Raw genomic sequence first — 21,336 nt, forward strand, 5'->3', positions numbered from 1 at the left:
AATTTATGATAGAAATGGCTATGGTGCTAAAGTCACACGGTAGAATTGGACGGGGCCCAGAGATGATGTCACCTGACCTACTTTCCTCGCGATTGTTTGCTTTGTTTGTCAAGACAAGGCAGAGTGCTACCTCAAACCCCATGGCGCCCCAGGTAGCCCCCCAGCGATGCTGACCAACTTGATAATCAAGGCTGTCTTCCATTTGGAGTGGAAGTGATAGATGCACGCTCCCTATCAACGGAGAACCTCCCATTAAATGCTAATTGTTGGGAGTTCACCTCATCAAGGTAACTACATCAAGCTTTTGAGCTTCTCTGTCATCATATAACTATTATAATTATCCAATATGCCTCCAACCCTACATTCCCGTTCGAAATCAGCCTCCAAAAGCAACAGTCCCCCTTCTACGGACCACAATAACAACAACAGCAACAGCAACAACACCACCAAAGCGAACAAGAATGACGGAGAATTGAACTTGGAAAATTCAGAAGACCAAATCGCTGCGTCAGCAAATATCAAGCCCGGCAAATGGGACGGTTTGGCCCAGTCCCTTCGCAACTGCACTTGGGAACAGCTTCAGGAGCGATTTATAGAGGCAATGGATGAGCGATCTGATATGGAGAATGCGCTCCAGAAGGACACCGCGGATTTACTTGAGGTTTGTGGATATAACTACATCAACTCAACCTATCGTTGACATTGAAATCAGGTATTCATTGCATGGTCGCAAACTACAGTCTTTTCCGATGAGGATCGAGCTTATAAAAGGTGCCATTGTTCCCGTTATTGAGGAGTGAATGGAAATGAGATTAATTCACTAACCAAGACACAGATTCAAAACTAGGATGGACTACGTACAAAACTCAGAGGAGCGGTTAGAGGATAAAAAGCAACATTGTATGAGATGGTGCTGCGCTCTGACAGTATTTGAGATACTAACAATGCATCCACAGACGCGAATGTTGTCAGGGCATTTGAGAACGCGTTAGCCCTTTTGCGGGATGATTGAAAAATGTAAATGCCTTTTTCATCCTTTCAGGCGCATGGTGGTACAATTTGGATGCATGGCATACTTCCTTACGTCATCTTCAGCCGCCAAGCATGGCATTGTCATGGTTGGTGGGATGATTGAAACGTTGAAGCTTCCCACCCCGTTACAGGCTCGTGGGCTATTATTTGTCGGTAGGCGCCGGGTATGAGTTCTATATACATACTCTATATAATGTAGCAGTCATGGACGAAAAGCCGTCTGACGCCGATAAAGACCTCCTGCAACGGTTAAATGCTCTGAAGCCTTCCACTATCCAACTCGAGCCTAACAAGTTAGTCATGCTATACTTATTAAGTACTTTTTGGACACTAATTACCATAGCAGGTTATCTTGGGATTTGGGCGGTCCAAGTGATGATGACGATGATGATGATGACCGTTGTGAGGACGATAAGCCTGACGCCGACGAAGTCGACCTCTTGTCTGCGAGATTCAAGAATCTTGGAGGCATAGTGTCTCATGCAGTTCCAGGCCAGCCGGAGGAGGACGTCGAAGACCTTCTCGCGGATCTAAGATCAAGGGAGACATGGAAACTAGAACATGAACTTCAAGCTGAAAATGAAATCAAAAGCCTGGTTGATGAGGCTAAAAAATTTGTACTTACTATCATGATCCCCCTTCAAATCTGCAATATCTGACCGACACTACCAGCTCTTGAGGGGTGGCGATGAAGCGATAGCCAGACGACTGGAGAGTCCTAGCCGGTGCTCCAACCACATTTCTGAAGAGAAGGAGGCCGAAGACTACATTCAAAATGTTCTTGATGAGCTACGAACTCCGGACTTTGCTCCAGATGATCATCCGAAGGAAAGCCCAGGGGCGGACCCACTGGCTGAAAGCCGAGCAAGAACTGATAATGAAGAGAAAAATGGACGAGAACTAAGCGACACTCTTGATCTTCCCTGTGTGCCTATATCAAATCCAACAACATATTCCCCAAAGGCACTGGGAAACCGAAGGAACATCTTTACTGAACCGGACGAGTCAGAGCCAACCTGGTGTTGCATTTGCAGTGATGACGCGAAATTAAAATGCCTTGACTGTTACGACTTGCCGCTTTTTTGCCCTAGGTGCTGGAAGGAAATGCACCTTGTCGAAGGGAATGCAGATGAGAGGGGCCATCGGGCAGTTGAGTTTAGGAGAACGGCTATGGAAGCATGAAGAGGCGGTAAAAAGGAACTCTTTATATTATATTCCGGGATTGTACTAATTAGCGCTCAATTATCCCAAGTCAGAGTCCGTCATAAGAGCCATTACGGTCCCCGTGAACCGTATATGTCGACATGCATAACCTCATGCTCATCCCTCCCGTAGTGAAGCAGGCTGCAATTTCCCACCCTTCCTAATCTTAGGTCATTTATTTACTTAATCCATAATCCACCAATAACCGTGTCATACCGTATCCCTCGCCAATGCACATGCTCCGTCTTCCGAATTAAGACCCCATAAAGCAAACCAGGCTGACGCGAATATCTTGGGAGTGCAAAATGCAACACACCAAGATACATTTCATTCGTCATCACGAAATCTCACCCGTTGATCGCGTGTTCGCCCAGTGGTGTCCTGCCAGGCAGCAATAAATCGACTTCCGCTAGCAGCAAGGAGACCTTCTTCCTCGGCTTCCTCTGCGTCTTCATCCATTTGCTGCTCATCAAACCTAGGTGCACGGAATAGCGAAATCAAAAGAACGATGAGGGAGAATCCTATCGATAATATATTAATATTAAAGCGGTTAAACGGGGTATCTTGTGCATTGGTACGCGCACTCACCTAGAAAAACAAACTGAGCCCAGAAATCGACAATCCCAAAGAAAGGAAAGTTGAGAGTGATTCGATTGAGGAACGTGCTAGCGACACTTGGAGTGCAGACAGCTTTGGCCGCGGGATTGTTCGCGAGTTCAGAGCACGGCTTTAGGTACTCCTTATTTTTTGAGCAGTCCAAAGGTGCCGAGGCAGGAATGGATGGGTAATCACAAAACGTCTGTGGGCCGTACGTTGCGTATTGTGGAACGACAATCATAGAGATCGAGTAGTTGAGAGCAAGCGTGATAAGCGTGAGAATCACTGTTGCGAGAAGAAGCGCCTGGGGTGATGTGTGGCCTTTTCTAATTTGAAGAAGCCTGATCCACAAGAATCGGATTCCGATTGTTGCAATGCCAACAACAGAGCTGGTAAATAAATGGAGGACCAGGACAATAAATATAACATAATCCGCAGGGAAGACACTCGCAGCTTCCACCAGCACCCAGTTAACTGGATTAATAATGTTGATTTTTCCTAGAATGTAGCCGCACTTTTGTTTGCAAACGGAATTTTTCGCTTTATCGATGCAGGTAAGGAGCATCGAAATCCAGATCACGACGGAGATCGCTAAGAGAAGTAGTCCTCCGAGGAGCTTTATTGGTCGGAATACCGCACCAAGCTTGTACCAGACTTTAATGACGAAATTTCTCCCTTGTCCACGAGAAGCCTCCGCAAGGCGTTTGCGGCGGCGCAATGTTCGTTCTTCTCGAACTAAGGAATCAAGCTCCCTCCGGTCTTTAGAGGACAGATGGTCCGGGTTTCCACCACAGCGACCCTCAAGCTGGCGCTGGCGCTCAATGTTTTCCTCTAATCTGGATTCGATGTTGGCGCTGAGCATAGGACTAGAGATCGACGGGGAAGATTTGATGAAAGATATCGGAAAGAAGGCGAGTCCTGTAGATGAATAGATAACATAAACAATGATGCCCATCACTATCAGAAGGCCCAGAGCAAATGTCAGAGCCCTCTCGCCATCTACATGTTACTTTGTTAGTCTCAGTTTCCTCTAGGTGCAAACAACATGAACGGGTACGCACGGTTCTCTGTTAGAAGCCTCTTGAAGTAGTCTAAATCAAAATGGGCACCTTTTCGATCCTTCGCCACCGGCACAAAAAAGCCAACCAAGAACAAGATTATCGTCAACAAAATAAATACGAGGGTATATTTGAAGGCACCCCAGAATGGCTTTCTAGTGAATCGTCCATCATCCTCGTATGCCACCTCATCATATTCTTCATACCAAAAATATGTGAATGGTACTATCAGGAGGCAAAGAACCGCGTCGAGCGAATATAGGAAGTAGTATACCACAGTTAATGAGTACGTGATTTTCTCAACCTCATGGTCTGTTGCCCAGTCTTTTCTTCGACCGAACTCCGATGTCGTTGAAGACACCAAGGCAACATCCACAGGTAGTAGAAGCACAGTCGCCAACAAAGCTGTAAGTGTAAATATGCAAACAGTGGTAACAGCCGCCGAGCGATCGCGAGGAGTCTGATAGACGTAAACAAAAGTTGACGCAACGATACTAAGAATGCCGACAACGACTGCATATACAATCCAAATCAGAGTGGAGTGGAGGAGTGCCATTTTGGGTATCAACTAAATGGTCTGGCAGCAATTGATCTTCCTCCAGATTGAAGTTGGCGATGCCGCTACTCAATTGCGCATGGCGTGAGAAGGCGTGTTAAGAAGAGAGGATGGCCCGATGGGCAGCGAGAACCGTAGCCGGGGACAAGAAGCGTTCCTGATTTCGACGTCATCTTCCGGTTGCGCAAACAGAAAGGCGTCACGCGATCCAGAGTTGATGACTAAGGATTTTTTCGCTTAGTTATATAATGTCACATTGATTAACTAACTTATAGCAGCCTTACGCTAGGCCAAAACTGTCCGTTAGCTGGGCTTGCAGAGTAAAAAGCATCCAATGACAAAGCTTCCTTGACAGTCTCACTCACGCTGGGTCCTGGAGATGAGGCATTGAGACGGGATGATGGTTTGGAGTTCATGAGCTGGATGTGTGGTCTTACGGATTTGCTTTGAGCTTCGGACTTAAGCATGCAGTGCTATACGGAATTGCTTCCTCCTTCGGGGGTAACCCATGCCATTTCTCTGCCTTTCTTGTCAGCGACATCCAACAATTTGATAGTCGCAAAGACGTCAATACTTCAAGTCTTCTCGTTGGTGAATGTCGCCTATGGGACAAGCGCACTTCCAAATGCGGATGACAAAGGCCGAGTTGAGAGGCAGCAATATACCAAACTAATCTTGGTTGCCGAATATGACCTCTCCGGGACAATAACCGGCTTGGGGAGAGTGAAAATTCTCGATTCAAGAAGCGGTGGAGAGGCGCTGCTAGTTGCAACCCGAAATGCGAAGTTAAGTCTCGTCGAGTGGGACCATGAAAGACATGGAATATCGACCATATCCATTCACTATTATGAAAGAGAAGATGTGCACAGCAGCCCCTGGACGCCAGATCTAAAACTTTGCCCGAGCCTTCTGGCAGTGGATCCAAGCAGCAGGTGCGCCATTTTGAATTTCGGCATTCATAGCGTCGCCATTCTTCCCTTTCACCAAACAGGCGATGACCTCGTCATGGATGAGTTCGACGGAGACTTAGACGAGAAGCCGGAAGGAGCAAGCAATATCCCTGCACAAATCGCCGTTGAAAATGATACGACAATGTACAAAACACCCTATGCATCCTCCTTTGTGCTTCCGTTGACCGCCTTGGACCCTGCTCTTGTCCATCCGATACACCTCGCATTTTTATATGAGTATAGAGAACCTACGTTTGGCATCCTCTATTCTCATCTTACGACCTCATCCGCTCTTCTCCGTGACAGAAAAGACATAGTTTCATATTCTGTGTTTACTCTAGATATACAACAACGGGCATCAACAACCCTCATTACAGTCTCGCGATTACCAAGTGACCTATGGAAGGTCGTTCCCCTCCCGCCTCCCATCGGAGGCGCCCTGTTGATTGGGTCCAATGAGCTAATCCATGTCGACCAAGCGGGTAAAACCAATGCCGTTGGCATAAATGAGTTTGCTCGACAGGCATCTGCGTTCTCAATGGTGGATCAATCAGATCTAGGACTACGTCTTGAGGGCTGTGTGGTTGAACAGCTGGGAACTGACAGCGGTGACATATTGCTGGTTTTAGCAGATGGCAAGATGGCTATATTACGACTCAAAGTCGATGGGCGTTCTGTGTCTGGGATCTCAGCACAATTGGTCTCTGAAAAAGCTGGAGGTTCCATTCTGAAAGCGAGACCTTCCTGTTCGGCTAGTTTGGGCAGGGGAAAAGTATTTTTTGGAAGCGAGGAGACCGATTCTCTTCTGATAGGATGGAGTCGTCCCTCGCAATTGATGAGAAAACCGAAAGTAGAGTCGGCCGACGATGTATTTGGAGATCATTCTGAAACAGAGGATGATGAGGATGACATTTATGAAGATGATTTGTACTCCACTCCGGTCAACCAAACTACGCTCTCCAAAACCACCTCGCAGACAAACGGCCTGAACAAGGACGATTTTGTTTTCCGTTCGCACGATCGATTATGGAACCTGGGCCCAATGAGCGATGTAACCCTGGGAAGGCCTCCTGGCTCGCATGATAAAAACAGAAAGCAGTCATCGTCCAGAACATCCGCTGATTTAGAACTTGTTGTCACTCAAGGGAAAGGTAATGCGGGCGGTCTTGCGGTTCTACAACGGGAGCTGGATCCGTATGTTATCGACTCCATGAAAATGGATAACGTCGACGGAGTTTGGTCGATTCAAGTCGGGGCCCCTGACTCCACAAATACACGAACTTCTTCACGCAATTACGATAAGTATCTGGTTTTCTCGAAATCAACAGAGCCCGGGAAGGAGCAATCGGTTGTATACTCGGTTGGTGGCAGCGGAATTGAGGAAATGAAAGCTCCGGAATTTAATCCCAATGAGGATTCGACTGTGGATATCGGCACGCTCGCTGGCGGAACTAGAGTAGTTCAAGTGCTTAAATCCGAGGTCCGGAGTTATGATACTAGTAAGTGCATCAATAGATTCTCTCGTGCGGACGCTACCTTTCTCTATTGCTAATCGCCGGTTTAGATCTTGAGTTGGCCCAAATTTACCCCATTTGGGACGAAGATACCAGCGACGAGCTCTCTGTCGTAAGCGCTAGTTTTGCTGAACCATATGTCCTGATTGTCCGAGACGATCAGTCACTCCTCTTACTTCAAGCGGACAAGAGTGGGGATCTGGACGAAGTCAACATCGACGGAATTTTGAGCTCCCATAGGTGGCTGTCTGGCTGTCTCTACCTTGATAAATATCATACCTTTGTCCCGACCAAAGGCCAAGATCAACCGTTATCCGATAACATTCTTTTAGTTCTTCTACGAGCAGACCATACTTTATTCGTAAGCGACCAGATATCGCGCCGATAATGTGGTTGCTGACCTGGTCTAGATATTCTCTCTCCCTACACTTACGGAGCCACTCTGCTCCGTCGACGGCGTGGACCTTTTGCCGCTTATTCTTTCATGCGAGCCACCTCCTAAACGAGTGACATATCGTGAAACATTATCGGAAGTATTGATCGCGGACCTTGGCGACTCTATCAGCAGGCAGCCCTACATAATAGTATGTGATCCTCTATTATTTCACCCGGCCGCAAGGTTAATAGTGTACATACAGTTACGAACAGCAAACAATGACCTTATACTATATCAGCCATACCATCCGAAAACCTCTTTGGACAAACAGGAACTTCGATTTGTGAAGATAATTGACCATTTCTTGCCCAGATTTGACCCTTCGCCGAAGGCATATATGCCTCGTTCTAAATTTTTGCGTGCATACTCTGATATTTGTGGTTATAAAACCGTTTTTATGTCTGGCTCAAATCCATGTTTTGTTATGAAATCCTCTACGAGCTCTCCTCACGTTTTGAGACTAAGGGGGGAGGCCGTCTCCTCTCTTAGCAGCTTCCACATCCCGGCTTGCGAGAAAGGGTTTGCTTACGTCGATGCAAGCGTATGTGTGCCAAAACAATATTTCGTTCCTTGGAATAAGCTGATTTTGGTGATACAGAACATGGTTCGAATGTGTCGATTACCGGGCAATACTCGTTTTGACAATTCGTGGGTCACACGAAAAGTGCATGTTGGAGACCAAATAGATTGTGTGGAATATTTTGCGCATTCAGAGATCTACGCATTAGGGAGCAGCCATAAAGTGGACTTCAAACTTCCAGAAGATGACGAAATACATCCCGAATGGCGAAGTGAAGGTATGACAACAATTTTGATTCGTTAATCATTAGCTGACATCATCTCTAGTTATTTCATTTATGCCACAGTTAGAAAGAGGGTGTATAAAGCTGCTTAGTCCTAGGACGTGGTCTGTCGTTGATAGGTGAGTGTAACTTGTAATGATCTTGGTCTTATGCTTACCTGATAACAGTTACGAGCTTGGCGATGCTGAGCGTGTCATGTGTATGAAGACAATCAATATGGAAATTTCCGAAATCACACATGAAATGAAAGATATGCTGGTTGTAGGAACTGCCACAGTGCGAGGCGAGGATATTACTCCCCGTGGTTCCATTTACGTTTTCGAAATTATTGAAGTAGCTCCCGATCCGGATCGTCCAGAGACAAACCGGAAGCTCAAAATTTTTGCCAAGGACGACGTTAAAGGCGCAGTAACTGCTGTGTCTGGCATCGGTGGACAAGGCTTTCTGATCATGGCTCAAGGCCAGAAGTGTATGGTCCGTGGCCTCAAGGAGGATGGCAGTCTCCTTCCAGTAGCATTCATGGATATGCAATGTTATGTCAAAGTCTTGAAAGAGCTCCAGGGAACCGGATTATGCATCATGGGCGATGCCCTTAAGGGAATTTGGTTTGCAGGATATTCTGTAAGCTTTTTCATCGCATTAACCTCTAAAATTCGGGACTACTTGCTAACCTAGATGTCCTCTGCAGGAAGAGCCATACAGGTTGACCCTTTTCGGCAAGGACAACGAGTACCTCCAGGTCATCGCCGCTGACTTTTTGCCGGACGGGAAAAGGCTATATATCTTAGTAGCTGATGATGATTGCACCATTCATGTCCTTGAATACGACCCAGAAGGTAAATTATATCTCCTCATTTTTGATATGCAGCCTTAGCCTAATAACTGCTAGACCCTACGTCGTCGAAAGGTGATCGACTTCTACATCGCAGTAGTTTCCACATGGGCCACTTCACTTCAACAATGACGTTGCTACCTCAGCACTCCAGTTCACCTTCTGCTGATGATCCCGGAGAAGATGACATGGATGTTGACTATGTGCCTAAATCTTATCAAGTCCTTGTGACATCCCAGGAAGGCTCGATAGGTGTCGTAACTCCTTTGACCGAAGATTCGTACCGCCGCCTTTCGGCGTTACAATCTCAATTGGTAACAAGCATGGAGCACCCTTGTGGATTGAACCCGAAAGCATATCGGGCGGTTGAGAGTGACGGGTTCGGCGGAAGAGGAATTGTTGATGGGAACCTCTTGTTGAGATGGCTTGACATGGGCGTGCAGCGGAAGGCGGAGATAGCGGGTCGAGTCGGTGCTGATATAGAGAGCATCCGGGTAGATCTTGAGAAAATTAGTGGCGGATTGGATTTCCTGTGAATGCGGGGAATGGCTGTGATGGTAGATTGTGAGGCAGGTCAAGATGTTTTGTCGGAATACCGGAATTGATTGGTCGTTTATGGCGTAGAGATGGTCTAATGATGGTATGCTAGTAAGGGGTATCAATCCTTTTGGATATAATTTAAATACAGTACTGGTACATGACTTTATTTAAAACACGGGTCCTTGCCAATATATGTTAGGAATAGCCAGTTCATGCTCTGGCGGCTCAAAATTCCTATTCCCCCGAAGGCAACTGTTCAGAAGTTCAGCGTCAAGTATGCAAGATCACTTAGAACTGCTCGAGTCTTTCGAGGCAATTAATCCCCGAGCCCGCTTTTCTAAGGTCGTCAACTCCCCTATAAGGTATTGAATTAGTAAGACCCCTAAATTCCGCCAACTCCGACGGGGAATTGACACACTCTGCATCTCGGCTTCGAACTCTTGAGTTTCGAGCTGAAGCCATATCAAATAAAGGACTTGATATGTTAAAAACGAGGCAAGAAAAACCTTTGCCAAGGGCCTCTTAAACGAGGCGAGCGAGACCGGCTATAAATTATTCATATTTAGGTAAGTGTCGATGTACATATATACCGAGCCAGAGTATGTTGGAGCTTACTTTACGGGCCTCGCTACCGCTGCTAGCTGGTTGGGAAGCATTCCATCTTGAGGGAGTTGTGGCGAAAGACCTGCAGGAAACGGGGTGATGAAATCTGACAGAAGCAGAACGCGCAAAGGATCTTAGAAAAGCCATTATGTTCGTAGAACCTGCTTCTTTACATGGCAATGACCGTAACTAGCAGAGCTGTTCGACTGGGGGAGAAAGTGACCTCCCGTCAAAAGATTGCTCTCTCCCAGCACCGTTCGCCGAGGGAGGTTTATTGGAAAAGGGTTGGCCGCCCAAACTTTGATATCACGTGATAATCAATTAACACATGACTAAGCAGATCACATGACTATATGGATGGCGGGGAAAATCCGCAATTCCTCGACGCGGGCTCGAGGCAACCAGAACATAAAAATGGAACAAGCTGCGGGTGCCGACAAGGCGGCCGGCAACCCTAATGGCGATAAGCTTGTTTTTGAGCCTCCGTGCCCCTGGCATGGATCATCGAGCTACCTTGAGGGAGAGTAGGCACATTTAGGTGTTTTCATGGGAGCATATTGGACGGGCCGTTGAGTTTTTTTTTTTTTTTTTTTGTGTTAAATGAGCTATTTTTTGCAATTTAGGTATGCTGTTCACTTTTAGGAGGTTTTACTTGCATTGTCGTGATGCGCTTTGTGGGCGAGTTGAAATGGAAAGACTTGGGATGTTGGCGTTGATTTGGGAGCAACAAAACAACTTTTCAAGGTTTGCGACGCTGCAGTGGTGGACGGCGCGTGGAGTTGCGAGGCAGCGCTGGCAGCGCTAAACCGGATCGGGCAGAAAGTGGCAGCGGTAACCGTGGCGCTAGTCCTCCTTGGGCCTAGAGGCTGTGGCTGCAGCAAAACCCAGCCGCTCCCAGCTAGGCTAGGAAGCAACACCAAGAAGAAAGACCTCCTCCCCAGCCGAACGCCCGCGAGGATACCTGTGGCCGTTGATCTCTCCGTCCATCCAGGCACCCACTGCTGAGACCTCACACCCCGACCCGTCTCTGCTTGACTGTTGCTACATTACATTCTTTCGTTCTGCTCCCACCCTTTATCCATAGCATATTCATTCACGGTAGCAACTCAAGCCCTCCGCTTTTCATGATCAACCCATTCACAATATACCAGACGAAACCAGCCTCCTCATTCATCCTTGCTAACGCAAGTTATTCTTTTAACAGAAGCGTTGCCAGCCAGTTGGATGTCTGTCTCATGACATTGCTACTTAGACATACTTTTCATCGGTATCTCTGATATCTCGCTGTGAGCAGATCTTCGAACTTCAATTTTTCAAATTGATGTTTGCATTCATTGTTGCGCATGCTGCTTACAGGGCCATTGTGAAAAAGAGTCCTCTGAACTGTCTTTAATATCTCTCTAACCATGCCGCGCGCCTCAAAACGGACCATAGAGGACTATGCGAATCGGTCGGACTCGAGTGACGAAGATTACAATGACCGAGCGCCGCGATCGCGAAAAGCCCCCGCATCCAAATCGAAGTCCAAGAAGCGTCCTGTTAAAAAGCAGAAACGAAGAGAACTCTCCGATGATGAAATATCTGAAATATCCGACGAGCCGTCGATCGAGGACGAAATCGAGGAGGATGATGATGAGGAAGATAATCCACACGTGGAGCGGACCGCAAGGGGTTCAATAAAGAGACAAGCAGCAAAGAACGTAAAGCTTCATATAGACTCGAGTTCGGAGGATGATCTCTCTGAAGAGGAGGAGGAGGAGGAAGAGGAAGAGCAGACCTCCCGACAAGCGGAGCCGAGTGCCAACCAGCCCCGTTTATTGCTGAAGTTTTCTGTGCCACGGCATCAAGAAACACCAGCAGCTTCCCGTACTACTAGGTCTACGCGAGGCAGAAGCGCCAGCATTAAGGAAACGGAGAGTAAATTTGCTGCTCGCTTCGGAAATAGACGGGTTACACGCCAGAACCGCGATGAATCAGAGGATATTGTCGCCCTGTCTGGCTCCGGACGCCACGTGGAAACGGTGCGCCAGGGGACACGTAGCCCTGAAGTTACGACACGCAGTCGCAAGGCTGTACCAGAAGCCGTGACAGCTGATGCCATCGTGGAAGAGCAAGAAGAAGATTCCAAGGTTGAGCAGAGCCTAGCCGAGCACGAACAACTCCCAGACGCTGTTGAAGGTTCGCCGCGGGAGGTTATGGAGAGCGGTTTCGAGGAGGAGCTGTTTGCGATTGTTGCAACAGATGAGATGCATCCAGCGGCAGGGACACAGAAACCAGCTGAAGACCAGGAGATGGCTGACGAAGGATTTGTACCCGAGTCCGAACATGGCGAAGAAGACGATGAGGAGGATGAAGCGCCAAGATCGGGCACGAGGACTCGACCACAACGAAAAAGAGAGGATAATGTTGAAGAAGAAGTAGAAGGAGATGAGGAAGCAGAGGAAAAGGAGATTCAGCCGCTTCGCCGTTCTAGCCGAAAAACTGCGGGGAAGCTTTCGCGAAAACAACAAGATGATGGAAGCGACTTTGATCCTGGCGAGGATGAAGCTATGGACGATGATCTCTCCGATTCAGAAGTTTCCCAAGCTTCCCCCCGTAAACAAAGTCAAAATAATGACGAAGGGGAAGATAGTAGCAATGGTCGTCGATCACGTTTACGCAAGCGCGGTGGCAATTCGCAAGGTTGTGCGGAGTCTGAAGCTGATGAACTCGCCGTTGAATTGGCAGAGTTGAAACGCAGCCGCCCTCGTCGACGCGTGGAGCCCGAAATTGTTTATGAAAAACCCCGTCGAGCCAGAAAATCTGTCGACTACAGAATCATTAGGCCAGAGCTAGCCTTGCCGTTAGAAGAAGCTGAAAACGAGGTTGCTGAATCTCCTTCCCGTCGGCCTCGCGGTGGAGGGGGCGGTTGGCAAAGGAGCTTGCTTTCTACATATGGTCCCTTTGGAGGTGGTGGGCCTCCACCTCTTTTAGGCGGCCCACATCCATTAGGCGCTATCGGAGGTGTGGAGAGCGATAGCAGTGATGATGATGCTATTCAACGACCTAAACCTGGAGGATTGCCAGGAGTGCAGCCGGCATCCGGACTCGCGAACACTGGGAATCTCTCGGCACAATTGCATAGCAATGATGCCGCACAAGGACCATCCGGAACACCGGCGAACATGGGCAAAATCAAAGACCGACAAGCTTTAGCAGACTCTGATCCCTTAGGAGTTGACCCTAACGTCAATTTTGACAGCGTTGGTGGACTGCAAGGGCATATTGATCAACTGAAAGAGATGGTTTCTCTGCCGTTGCTCTATCCAGAGGTCTTTCAAAAACTTCGTATTGTTCCTCCTCGTGGTGTTCTGTTCCATGGGCCCCCGGGTACAGGAAAGACTCTGTTAGCCAGAGCTTTAGCAACAAGCGTTAGTACCGAGGGCAAGAAGGTAACCTTCTACATGAGAAAGGGAGCGGATGCCCTTAGTAAATGGGTGGGCGAGGCGGAAAGGCAGCTGCGTCTCCTTTTTGAAGAGGCCCGGAAGAACCAGCCCAGCATCATTTTCTTTGACGAGATTGACGGTGAGTGCAGCATGGTCAATTTCACGGATCAAATCGATTCTGATGTTGAATAGGTCTTGCCCCCGTCAGATCGAGTAAGCAAGAGCAAATCCATGCATCTATTGTTTCAACTCTGTTGGCGTTAATGGATGGCATGGACGGTAGAGGCCAAGTGATTGTTATTGGCGCAACGAATCGACCCGACTCTATAGATCCGGCTCTAAGGCGTCCTGGGCGGTTTGATCGCGAATTCTATTTCCCTCTTCCTGATACAGACGCCCGCAGGGCTATTATAAATATCCATACGAAGAGTTGGGATCCACCGTTATCAAATGAAATAAAGAATGAACTGGCAGAATTGACAAAGGGATATGGTGGTGCCGATCTCCGTGCTCTTTGTACGGAAGCGGCATTGAATGCGGTCCAACGGATATATCCTCAGATATATCAATCAAAGGAACGACTGTTGATTGATCCTGCAAAGATCCATGTTACCCCGAAGGATTTCATGATATCTTTGAAAAAGATGGTTCCTTCCTCTGAGCGGTCAACCTCATCAGGTGCCTCTCCCCTCCCGCCTGTCGTTGAGCCTCTGCTGCGGCATGCCCTCCAAGAAATTAAGGAGATAGTTCGCCGGATTTTGCCGCAGAAGAAGGCACTGACCGCCTTGGAGGAGGCGCAATACGAGCAGCCGGATGACGATGCTGGGTTCAGACATGAACGTATACATCAAGCATTCGAAAAATCCCGTGTTTTTAGACCAAGGCTTTTGATCCGTGGACGACCGGGCATGGGTCAGCAATACTTGGCAGCTGCGGTGCTGCAGCATCTTGAGGGAGTCCATGTTCAGTCTTTTGATCTTCCTACACTCCTCAGTGATCCCATCAAGTCTCCGGAAACAGCGATTGTTCATCTTTTCGCAGAAGTCAAGCGTCATAAACCAAGTGTTATCTACATTCCCAATATTGAAACTTGGTATCATACGGTGGAAAAGACGGTCATCTCGGCGTTTCTTGGATTGCTGCGATCTCTTCCCCCAACGGATCCGGTTTTGCTGCTGGGGGTGTTAGAGGGCGATGGGGAGGAAGCCGATCAGGAAATCATGAAGTCTTTGTTTGGTTTCTCAAAGAAAAATCGATATGATCTCCTTGCACCCATGGACGCATGGCGGCACGAATTTTTCGAGGCGGCGATGAGATATATCATGACAGCTCCGACTGATTTTCCTGATCCGGAAAATCGAAAGAAGCGAGTCCTTGAGACCTTAGAAAAGGCACCTCCAGCCCCTCCCCAGGCTCCCCTTCCGCCCACCAAGGAAGAGCTGAAGGCACAGAAGAAGAAGGACCGTCAAACTTTGAACTTGCTAAAGATTCGAATTCAACCCATAATGGACCAAATCAAGAGAAGTTACAAAAGATTCCGTGCTGGCCCGGTTGACGAGGCTCAAATTCGATATTTGTTCGATGATAATGACCCAAACATCGTCACATCTGATCTTCCATTGGAACAAAGGACTACCTTCCGGCCTTTTGAAACGGATGAAGACAAAGCTGGCGTCCCTGGGCTCCGAGAGGTTGTGTCAGGTAAATTCTATTATAATATCGACATTGTGATTATCGAAAAACGTTTGTCAAACGGCTATTACAAACGACCAAAGGACTTCCTTGCGGATATCAAACGTCTGGCAAAGGATGCAAAGACACTTGACGACCCTGACCGCCTGTTGAAAGCCAATGAACTTTTGTCTAATGTCGAAGTTGATATCGGCCTTATTGAGCAAACCGAACCTGCTTTAGTTGCGGAGTGCGAAAATGTATACCTTCGGGAGCTGGAACGAGAACGCCAGGCTATTGAAAAAGCGAAGCAATCCGAAAATCCCACTAATGCAATGGGTCCTCCTCCACCACTGAATGTTGCTCATGGTGTCGAATCGTCAAACCAGTCCACTGGGCCTGTTGTCTTGGGCGAAAGTTTTGGAGACACGCGTCACGGCTTGGGTGCTCGGCCGCTTACTCCTCAAACAGGAAATACTTCTTTGACGAATGGAGTTCCCCCACAGCCTGGTTCAGATGTCCACCAAAGTGCGTGCTATCCGAACAGCGAGGGATCTACTTCGATATTCAATCGGAGTGGGAATGGCGATGCGGACATTCAAATGTCCAACTCCGAAGATACGTCTGGCTTCAGCCGAGAAACCCAGAACAGCTCGTTTGGACAGTCCGCCCAGCCGAGACCGCCACATTCCTATACAGCGCCATCCCAGCAACTTCTACAGCAATCTGGCCTTTCTAACTTGTCGCAAAAGGGTACAATGACCCCAATGGCACCAGGTTCTCAGCCAGGTGATTATGCCAATGATGCGTCAACCACCCAGACTACTTCGGATAAGAAGAATTCGGGTCACTCTGAGGTGCAGCTCCATCCACAGACCTCCCTTAATTTTTCTATGAGACACGAAGGCCCCGATCTTAACCTCTACCCATCCCGTGTTTCAGGCGATGAACATCTGCCTGATACTCAACAGGGAGAAAGTGCCTGGGGGTCGCAGCAAACACCATTAACAAGTGGCGGAGAATTCTCTCAGATTAGTTTGCTTAATGGAAGTCAATCGCAACCGAGATATTCGCAACCGGGGTCTCAACCTCCCGTGCCCCTGTTCCATACTCCTCGAGCGAGCAACCAGCTTCAAGGCCTCCTCAATCCAGAAGAGAAACCGCGCAACCCAGAACTTTTTATTGATCATGCGTTTATAAAGCAACTGCACTTAGAACTCACCGCCAAAACGGATGGATTCTCCGTGGAGCACTTGGAGCAGATCAACACCAGTCTGATGGACTGTATTTGGAGCATGCGTGGTGAATGGAACAGGAGGCGTGTTGCGGAAGCAGTCAAGAGAGAATTTGAAGAAGTTCTCCAGGATATTGAATCCATGCAACATTTTTGATTAATTTGCTGTTTTAGCCCAGAGTCACAGGTGGAATGGGATTCTATTATGTGGCATCAAATGTGATATTCTCTTCTCCAGCTTGTGTATTTTTCTTTCGGCGGAACATATCTAGTTGCTTTGGCGTCAGGTGGTCTCCTATGTCAATGACTTGCAAAAGAATACCTTTTCCTTTCTGTTGATACACATTTTCTTTGAATAAAGGTTTGGTGCTTTGATGGATGTTGTCAATATTGTGTGATCTTTAGGCTGTTCATAATGTTATTTGAGCCTGGAGTAACAGTGGTAACTAGCAAGGCAGACATGAAATGATCAGTACCTGGACATTGAAATCCACAGGACTGTCCTTGGAAATGATTGCATTCTTTACAGTGTATTATTGACTGACAACTCTGGTCCATGTGTGTTGTAACAAGGGAGCGAGCGGACTTGATCTGCAGAAACTCAAAACATGTGACATTGTGTTCTGTTCCCAAATGTCACTAATTTTGTCCAGGTGGCATCAGCTTTGGCCGCAGTCCGCATTGCACAAGCAACTATCAAGCAACGACAATTCTGCTGTTTTCTTTTCTTTTTCGACCATTCTTTGCAATGAGCCAATTTTTAGAATTGTTTGTAACTATATATTCTTCTGAAAGTATCTTGGCTCTTGCAGCCTGAGCGGCTTCGTCTTCGTGCGACGTCGGCTTCCGCTCATATTTCTTCTTTACTCCTCGCACTCCCCTCTAATACTCCATATCCTTCATTGAGTCAGTCGCAATGGTAGACTGGCTAAGCTTGATCATTCCCTTTGCCTACCTTGGCGTCCTTATCGGTTCATTAGCGACCTTTTCATCCCTATACCGCAAGAGAAAGGCCGGTAAGCAACACGTTGCCTTTTGGCAAGAGCATATTTTTTTGCGACTTGCAGCGGCTAACACGAGCGCGATGCGTGATATATAGCCAAGTCTGCATCCCTCAAACCGTGGTTCCCTTCGCATGTCCAGCGAGATGTCTACCTCTCACTCCTACACATGGACTCTCCCTCCGATGCGAAAGAGAAGAAGAAGCCCGCTGTTCCCGAAACAGTATTAAAAGCCGCTCTCCTTCGTCGTGCTGCAGAAGACCTTAAACGCCTCTTGCAGCTTAGAAATCAGAAACCTGCACTCGGCGCGCTCCTCCAGAAGGGCAGTGTCGGCGATGATTTGTGGCAACAATTTTTGAGGGCTGAAAAGGAGCTCGAGGAGGAGTTTAGAGATGTTGTCGCCGAGGTAGATACGCTTTTTCCATTGCTCCTGCAAGTGAAAATGGTGTGATCAAGTCATGAATAGCTAACTCAAATCTTCTCAAAACTCGTAGGCCAACGCCTTCGTACCAGGCTGGGGTCAGACAATTTTCCAGTCTGCCAACGAGATGACCTTGAACACAATATTCCGACAAAGAGTTGACGAAATTCAAGCTACGGCAAAACAAGAATGCGAATGGTGGGAGCGCAAAAGAGCGAGCATACAGCAAGGCTTCATGAAAGAGTTAGAGCAGGAAGAGCAACAGTCTACAGCTGGATCAGCTGGGAAGGATAATAAACCGGCTAGTTCCGCTTCTGGCTCAGTGGTGGGCGATAAACTTATTAGTGATGATGATACAGTGTTGGTAGAGGGCGGTGGTCCAGCTATGAATCCTGGCGGTGGCGGTGGAAAGAAGAAGAAGAAAGGAAAGAAATAAATACATCTGTTTCTGTACTATTCATCCTCGAAGAGGCCCTTGTCTTTCTATGTGCTAAAATAGCAGAAGTCGCCTTGGGTAGACGTGTATTGGCCCTTTGTGTAAAAGTTCGGCGCATTAGCTGGAACTTGAGTGCTTGAGATGAAGAGAGTAAATGCTTGCCTGATTCAAAATTATTTTCTATAATATACATCGCCGTGCCCTACCTTCCAATAGGCCCCGGCTTCCCCAAGAGAGGACTACCAAAGTGAAAATGCCCGCTATGATACATTGTAAATCCTTTTTTTTCCCCCATGCCATTGTAAAACGCCCGGTCCCGCAAAACAAGTCAATACGAAAAACTCATGAATCAAATGGCGTGGGAGATCACAGCTCTAGGTCCGGATCCACACCTAGATCGAGCTCCCCCACCGCCATCTCATCTGCTGCTGCACGAATACTCTTTTCCACCTTTCCAGAGTCTCCCTGTATTCGACGCATGACCAGGCGTAACAGATCGCACATCAAGTCAACTTGGAACGCCTTCTGCTCTTCCTCGTCTAACTCATCGGGGTTGATTCCCTGTCGAGATAGCTGCGCCACCTTCCAATCTTTCATTGCAGCTAAAAGATTCGAAATATTCTCGAAGTTCTCCTTCGAACGAGGTGTTGATGCAATACGCCTGCGGCGGGGTTTAGGAATGCCCGGAGGAGTAGGTGCCAGGCGCACGAGAAGGAACGTAAGGATGCGGGTTGTATCGACGTCCGGGAAGAAGCCAAAAATTTGTTTCATGGATCGAATAGCCACCAGGGCCCCTTGCGGGTCAAGGGATAAACAGAAGCATCGCGTAATCTGATCATATAGCGCTTTCGAGAACTCCTCTTTTGTGGTCTTTTGCTGGTGTGGAGTGAGGCTCCTGAACCATTGCATAGTTTCCTTGTATAGAGAGCGGATAGGTGGGAATTTCGCGTCGAAAAGATAACGGGTGCGATCGTACTGAATCTTTCCGCAATCGTAGAGACAAGCAAATGTTTCCAAGTCAGGCTTAATGATAGCCGTCATATCTTTGTATTTTGTCCATACACCGAGAATATTTTGCTTTCGAAGCTCCATATACAGAAGATGGTTCATGAAGAAGGCATTCGGTTTGATTTGCGCAGTGTCGAGGCAGTCAATCAGGTAGTTCGCCATATTTTCTTGATCCCGCCGAGTATAGTATAGCAGCAAGATAGAAAAAGTTTCTATGCTTGCAGCGGGAACTGTTCGTTGCATGTGTCTTGGAATAACCACATCATTTGACGTGTCGTAAACAGATGGCTTCTCTGGCATATCGTGCCACACTCGCTCGATGCGCTCTTGAACCATTGCCCATGCAAGTCTTTCTGCCTTTTCCTTCGCAGTTGGGCTTCCTTCACGGAGCCACCCCCCTATTATGCCATTCAAGTGCTTCGCATCCGGCTTAATACCTCGCTCATACATCAACTCCACTACAGAGGCGGCAGCATCAACTTCGCCCATTCCTATCAGCTTTTTCATCCAACTGGCAAAGAAAAATTTGTTGTGAAATTTGCGCGGCAGTATAGTCAGAGCCGCAAGCGAAGCTTTGTTGACATCGGCCGCATTGATGCTAGAGGAATGAAGATTGTCATAGAGGCCAAGACTCGTCTTAAAGAGAGCTACAGAATCCGAGGGTGACTGTTGTCCTGTAAGCATCATGTCCTTAAAAACCGCAAGGGCCAACTCCGTCTGGCCGGCATTCAACAGACCGGTGCTAATGGAGTCGTAATCTTGCATATTTATATTGGGTCCCAGCATAGTCTTGACCTGAAGGTATAGAGTCCAAGCCAGCTCTTTAGCTTTTGGGGTGGCCTGCTCCGCCCACGAAGCAATAACAGGTATCAGTATACGGGGATCACGGGATGCATTTGCGGAAAGGAAGGCCATTGCGATATCTTGGGCCGTCTGGGGCTGATGTACCGCGACATGGAGCTGTACTCCCAATTTTAGGTAGCTGTCAACCTCTTCTGGGCTGTAATGTTTTAGATCTTGTGCACGCCCTTCCCAGTGGGGAATCGCTTTCTCAGATTTCCCACTATGCCATAAAAGCTCAAGATATTTTAGCCACTGGGTTGTCGTTAAATCCCTGCCGCTTGCGAGAATGTCTTCGGCTAGCTTCTCCCAGTGAAGCAGACGAGAATGTTCAACAGGGGACGATGGTACCTGGGATTGCCAAAGCAACTCCAAACCCTCCTCCGGAATAATATCAAGGAAAAAAGGTAGCCCTTCTTTACAACGTCTGTATGACCTCCACGCGTCTTGTCTCTGGGCAAAGGTTGGATTATTGCGGAGGACCTTCAAAGTTTTGTTGAATCGAGCAACAGCGGCTTGCTGGGTATCAGGAACTGTAATTTCAACTTCGAATGACTCTCTTGGGGTTGGAGAAGGTTCCTCGGGGCCCTTTGTCGGATCCCATAGCCTTTTCTCTTCATTAATCAAGCCCTGAAATTGCCGCTCCATAGCTTTGTCAAACTCGGCATCGAGTCGTTCCTCTTCTTCGCTTTCGACATCCTCCTCTTTATGTTCCGCCTTATACTTGCGAAGTGCCTCTAATGCCTTTTGTCTGTCCTCCTCAGAGAGCTCTTTCATAAAAGGACTATTCGGTCCAAAGGGGCCTTCTCTTAGCTCCGCAAGCTCCCGCTCAAGTTCGGCGATCTTCGCTTTCAGCAATTCTTGCTCCGCTTGATTTTCCGAGTCGAAATCTACTTCCGTCCGATCTTTGCTGGCGGGAGTCGACTGTTCAAAATGTCGGATGGTTACCTCCTGTTTTCTGCCTCCCTTCTCCAGTCGAGGCGTGAAGGAGAATGAACGGCGGACCGCTGAGATCGCAGGGGAGGCTTGGTTGATGCAACGGGTGTAAAATCCATGTTGATGCCACCGAGCTCCCTGTAGAGTCAAACGGCGCATGAATGTAGGAAGTGAAGCCTAACTCATCGAAAGAAAAGCACGTTGAAAAGAAAGCTGCGCTGCGAGGATGGAATTGAGATC

The 21,336-nt window shown here is 47.8% G+C and overlaps 8 protein-coding genes across 8 annotated transcripts; 5 read left to right on the forward strand and 3 right to left on the reverse strand.

The window, feature by feature from the left end:
- Positions 1 to 319: 319 nt before the first annotated feature.
- On the forward strand, positions 320 to 700 carry D8B26_001076 (uncharacterized protein; the record flags this gene model as incomplete). Its single annotated transcript, XM_003070749.2, has 1 exon — positions 320 to 700. The coding sequence occupies exon 1, from the start codon at positions 347 to 349 to the stop codon at positions 698 to 700; it is 354 nt and encodes a 117-aa protein (XP_003070795.2). The 5' UTR covers positions 320 to 346.
- Positions 701 to 1,236: 536 nt separating this feature from the next.
- D8B26_001077 (uncharacterized protein) lies at positions 1,237 to 2,214 on the forward strand (the record flags this gene model as incomplete). Its single annotated transcript, XM_066123424.1, has 3 exons — positions 1,237 to 1,325; positions 1,379 to 1,649; positions 1,705 to 2,214. The coding sequence occupies 3 exons, from the start codon at positions 1,237 to 1,239 to the stop codon at positions 2,212 to 2,214; spliced, it is 870 nt and encodes a 289-aa protein (XP_065979498.1).
- Positions 2,215 to 2,562: 348 nt separating this feature from the next.
- On the reverse strand, positions 2,563 to 4,564 carry D8B26_001078 (uncharacterized protein; the record flags this gene model as incomplete). The annotated part of the gene is made up of 3 exons (XM_066123425.1): positions 3,894 to 4,564; positions 2,824 to 3,831; positions 2,563 to 2,756 (listed from the first exon to the last, which is right to left on the reverse strand). The coding sequence occupies exons 1-3, from the start codon at positions 4,444 to 4,446 to the stop codon at positions 2,563 to 2,565; spliced, it is 1,755 nt and encodes a 584-aa protein (XP_065979499.1). The 5' UTR covers positions 4,447 to 4,564.
- Positions 4,565 to 4,807: 243 nt separating this feature from the next.
- On the forward strand, positions 4,808 to 9,681 carry CFT1 (mRNA cleavage and polyadenylation factor subunit). The gene is made up of 9 exons (XM_066123426.1): positions 4,808 to 6,895; positions 6,961 to 7,271; positions 7,321 to 7,494; positions 7,549 to 7,887; positions 7,945 to 8,143; positions 8,193 to 8,268; positions 8,317 to 8,770; positions 8,838 to 8,985; positions 9,039 to 9,681. The coding sequence occupies exons 1-9, from the start codon at positions 4,912 to 4,914 to the stop codon at positions 9,515 to 9,517; spliced, it is 4,164 nt and encodes a 1,387-aa protein (XP_065979500.1). The 5' UTR covers positions 4,808 to 4,911; the 3' UTR covers positions 9,518 to 9,681.
- Positions 9,682 to 9,805: 124 nt separating this feature from the next.
- On the reverse strand, positions 9,806 to 10,385 carry D8B26_001080 (uncharacterized protein; the record flags this gene model as incomplete). Its single annotated transcript, XM_066123427.1, has 3 exons — positions 10,137 to 10,385; positions 9,940 to 10,066; positions 9,806 to 9,876 (listed from the first exon to the last, which is right to left on the reverse strand). The coding sequence occupies exons 1-3, from the start codon at positions 10,269 to 10,271 to the stop codon at positions 9,806 to 9,808; spliced, it is 333 nt and encodes a 110-aa protein (XP_065979501.1). The 5' UTR covers positions 10,272 to 10,385.
- A 1,145-nt stretch (positions 10,386 to 11,530) lies between these two features.
- On the forward strand, positions 11,531 to 16,794 carry D8B26_001081 (uncharacterized protein; the record flags this gene model as incomplete). Its single annotated transcript, XM_003070745.2, has 2 exons — positions 11,531 to 13,688; positions 13,742 to 16,794. 2 exons carry the CDS (start codon positions 11,531 to 11,533, stop codon positions 16,609 to 16,611), a joined length of 5,028 nt encoding a protein of 1,675 aa, XP_003070791.1. The 3' UTR covers positions 16,612 to 16,794.
- A 576-nt stretch (positions 16,795 to 17,370) lies between these two features.
- On the forward strand, positions 17,371 to 18,312 carry SEC66 (translocation protein S66; the record flags this gene model as incomplete). Its single annotated transcript, XM_003070744.2, has 3 exons — positions 17,371 to 17,470; positions 17,554 to 17,861; positions 17,950 to 18,312. 3 exons carry the CDS (start codon positions 17,371 to 17,373, stop codon positions 18,310 to 18,312), a joined length of 771 nt encoding a protein of 256 aa, XP_003070790.1.
- Positions 18,313 to 18,472: 160 nt separating this feature from the next.
- Positions 18,473 to 21,255, reverse strand: D8B26_001083 (uncharacterized protein; the record flags this gene model as incomplete). The annotated part of the gene is made up of 1 exon (XM_003070743.2): positions 18,473 to 21,255. The coding sequence occupies one exon, from the start codon at positions 21,253 to 21,255 to the stop codon at positions 18,679 to 18,681; it is 2,577 nt and encodes an 858-aa protein (XP_003070789.1). The 3' UTR covers positions 18,473 to 18,678.
- Positions 21,256 to 21,336: the final 81 nt, after the last annotated feature.

Source organism: Coccidioides posadasii, chromosome 1 (assembly GCF_018416015.2).
Source record: "Coccidioides posadasii str. Silveira chromosome 1, complete sequence".
NCBI lineage: Eukaryota > Fungi > Ascomycota > Eurotiomycetes > Onygenales > Onygenaceae > Coccidioides > Coccidioides posadasii.

Coding starts and splice junctions, on each gene's coding strand:
- CFT1 (XM_066123426.1), top strand. CDS start 4,912: ATGCAGTGCTATACGGAATTGCTTCCTCCTTCGGGGGTAACCCATGCC. Junction 7,888..7,944: donor TTGCTTACGTCGATGCAAGC/GTATGTGTGCCA, acceptor TTGGTGATACAG/AACATGGTTCGAATGTGTCG. Junction 8,269..8,316: donor ACGTGGTCTGTCGTTGATAG/GTGAGTGTAACT, acceptor ACCTGATAACAG/TTACGAGCTTGGCGATGCTG.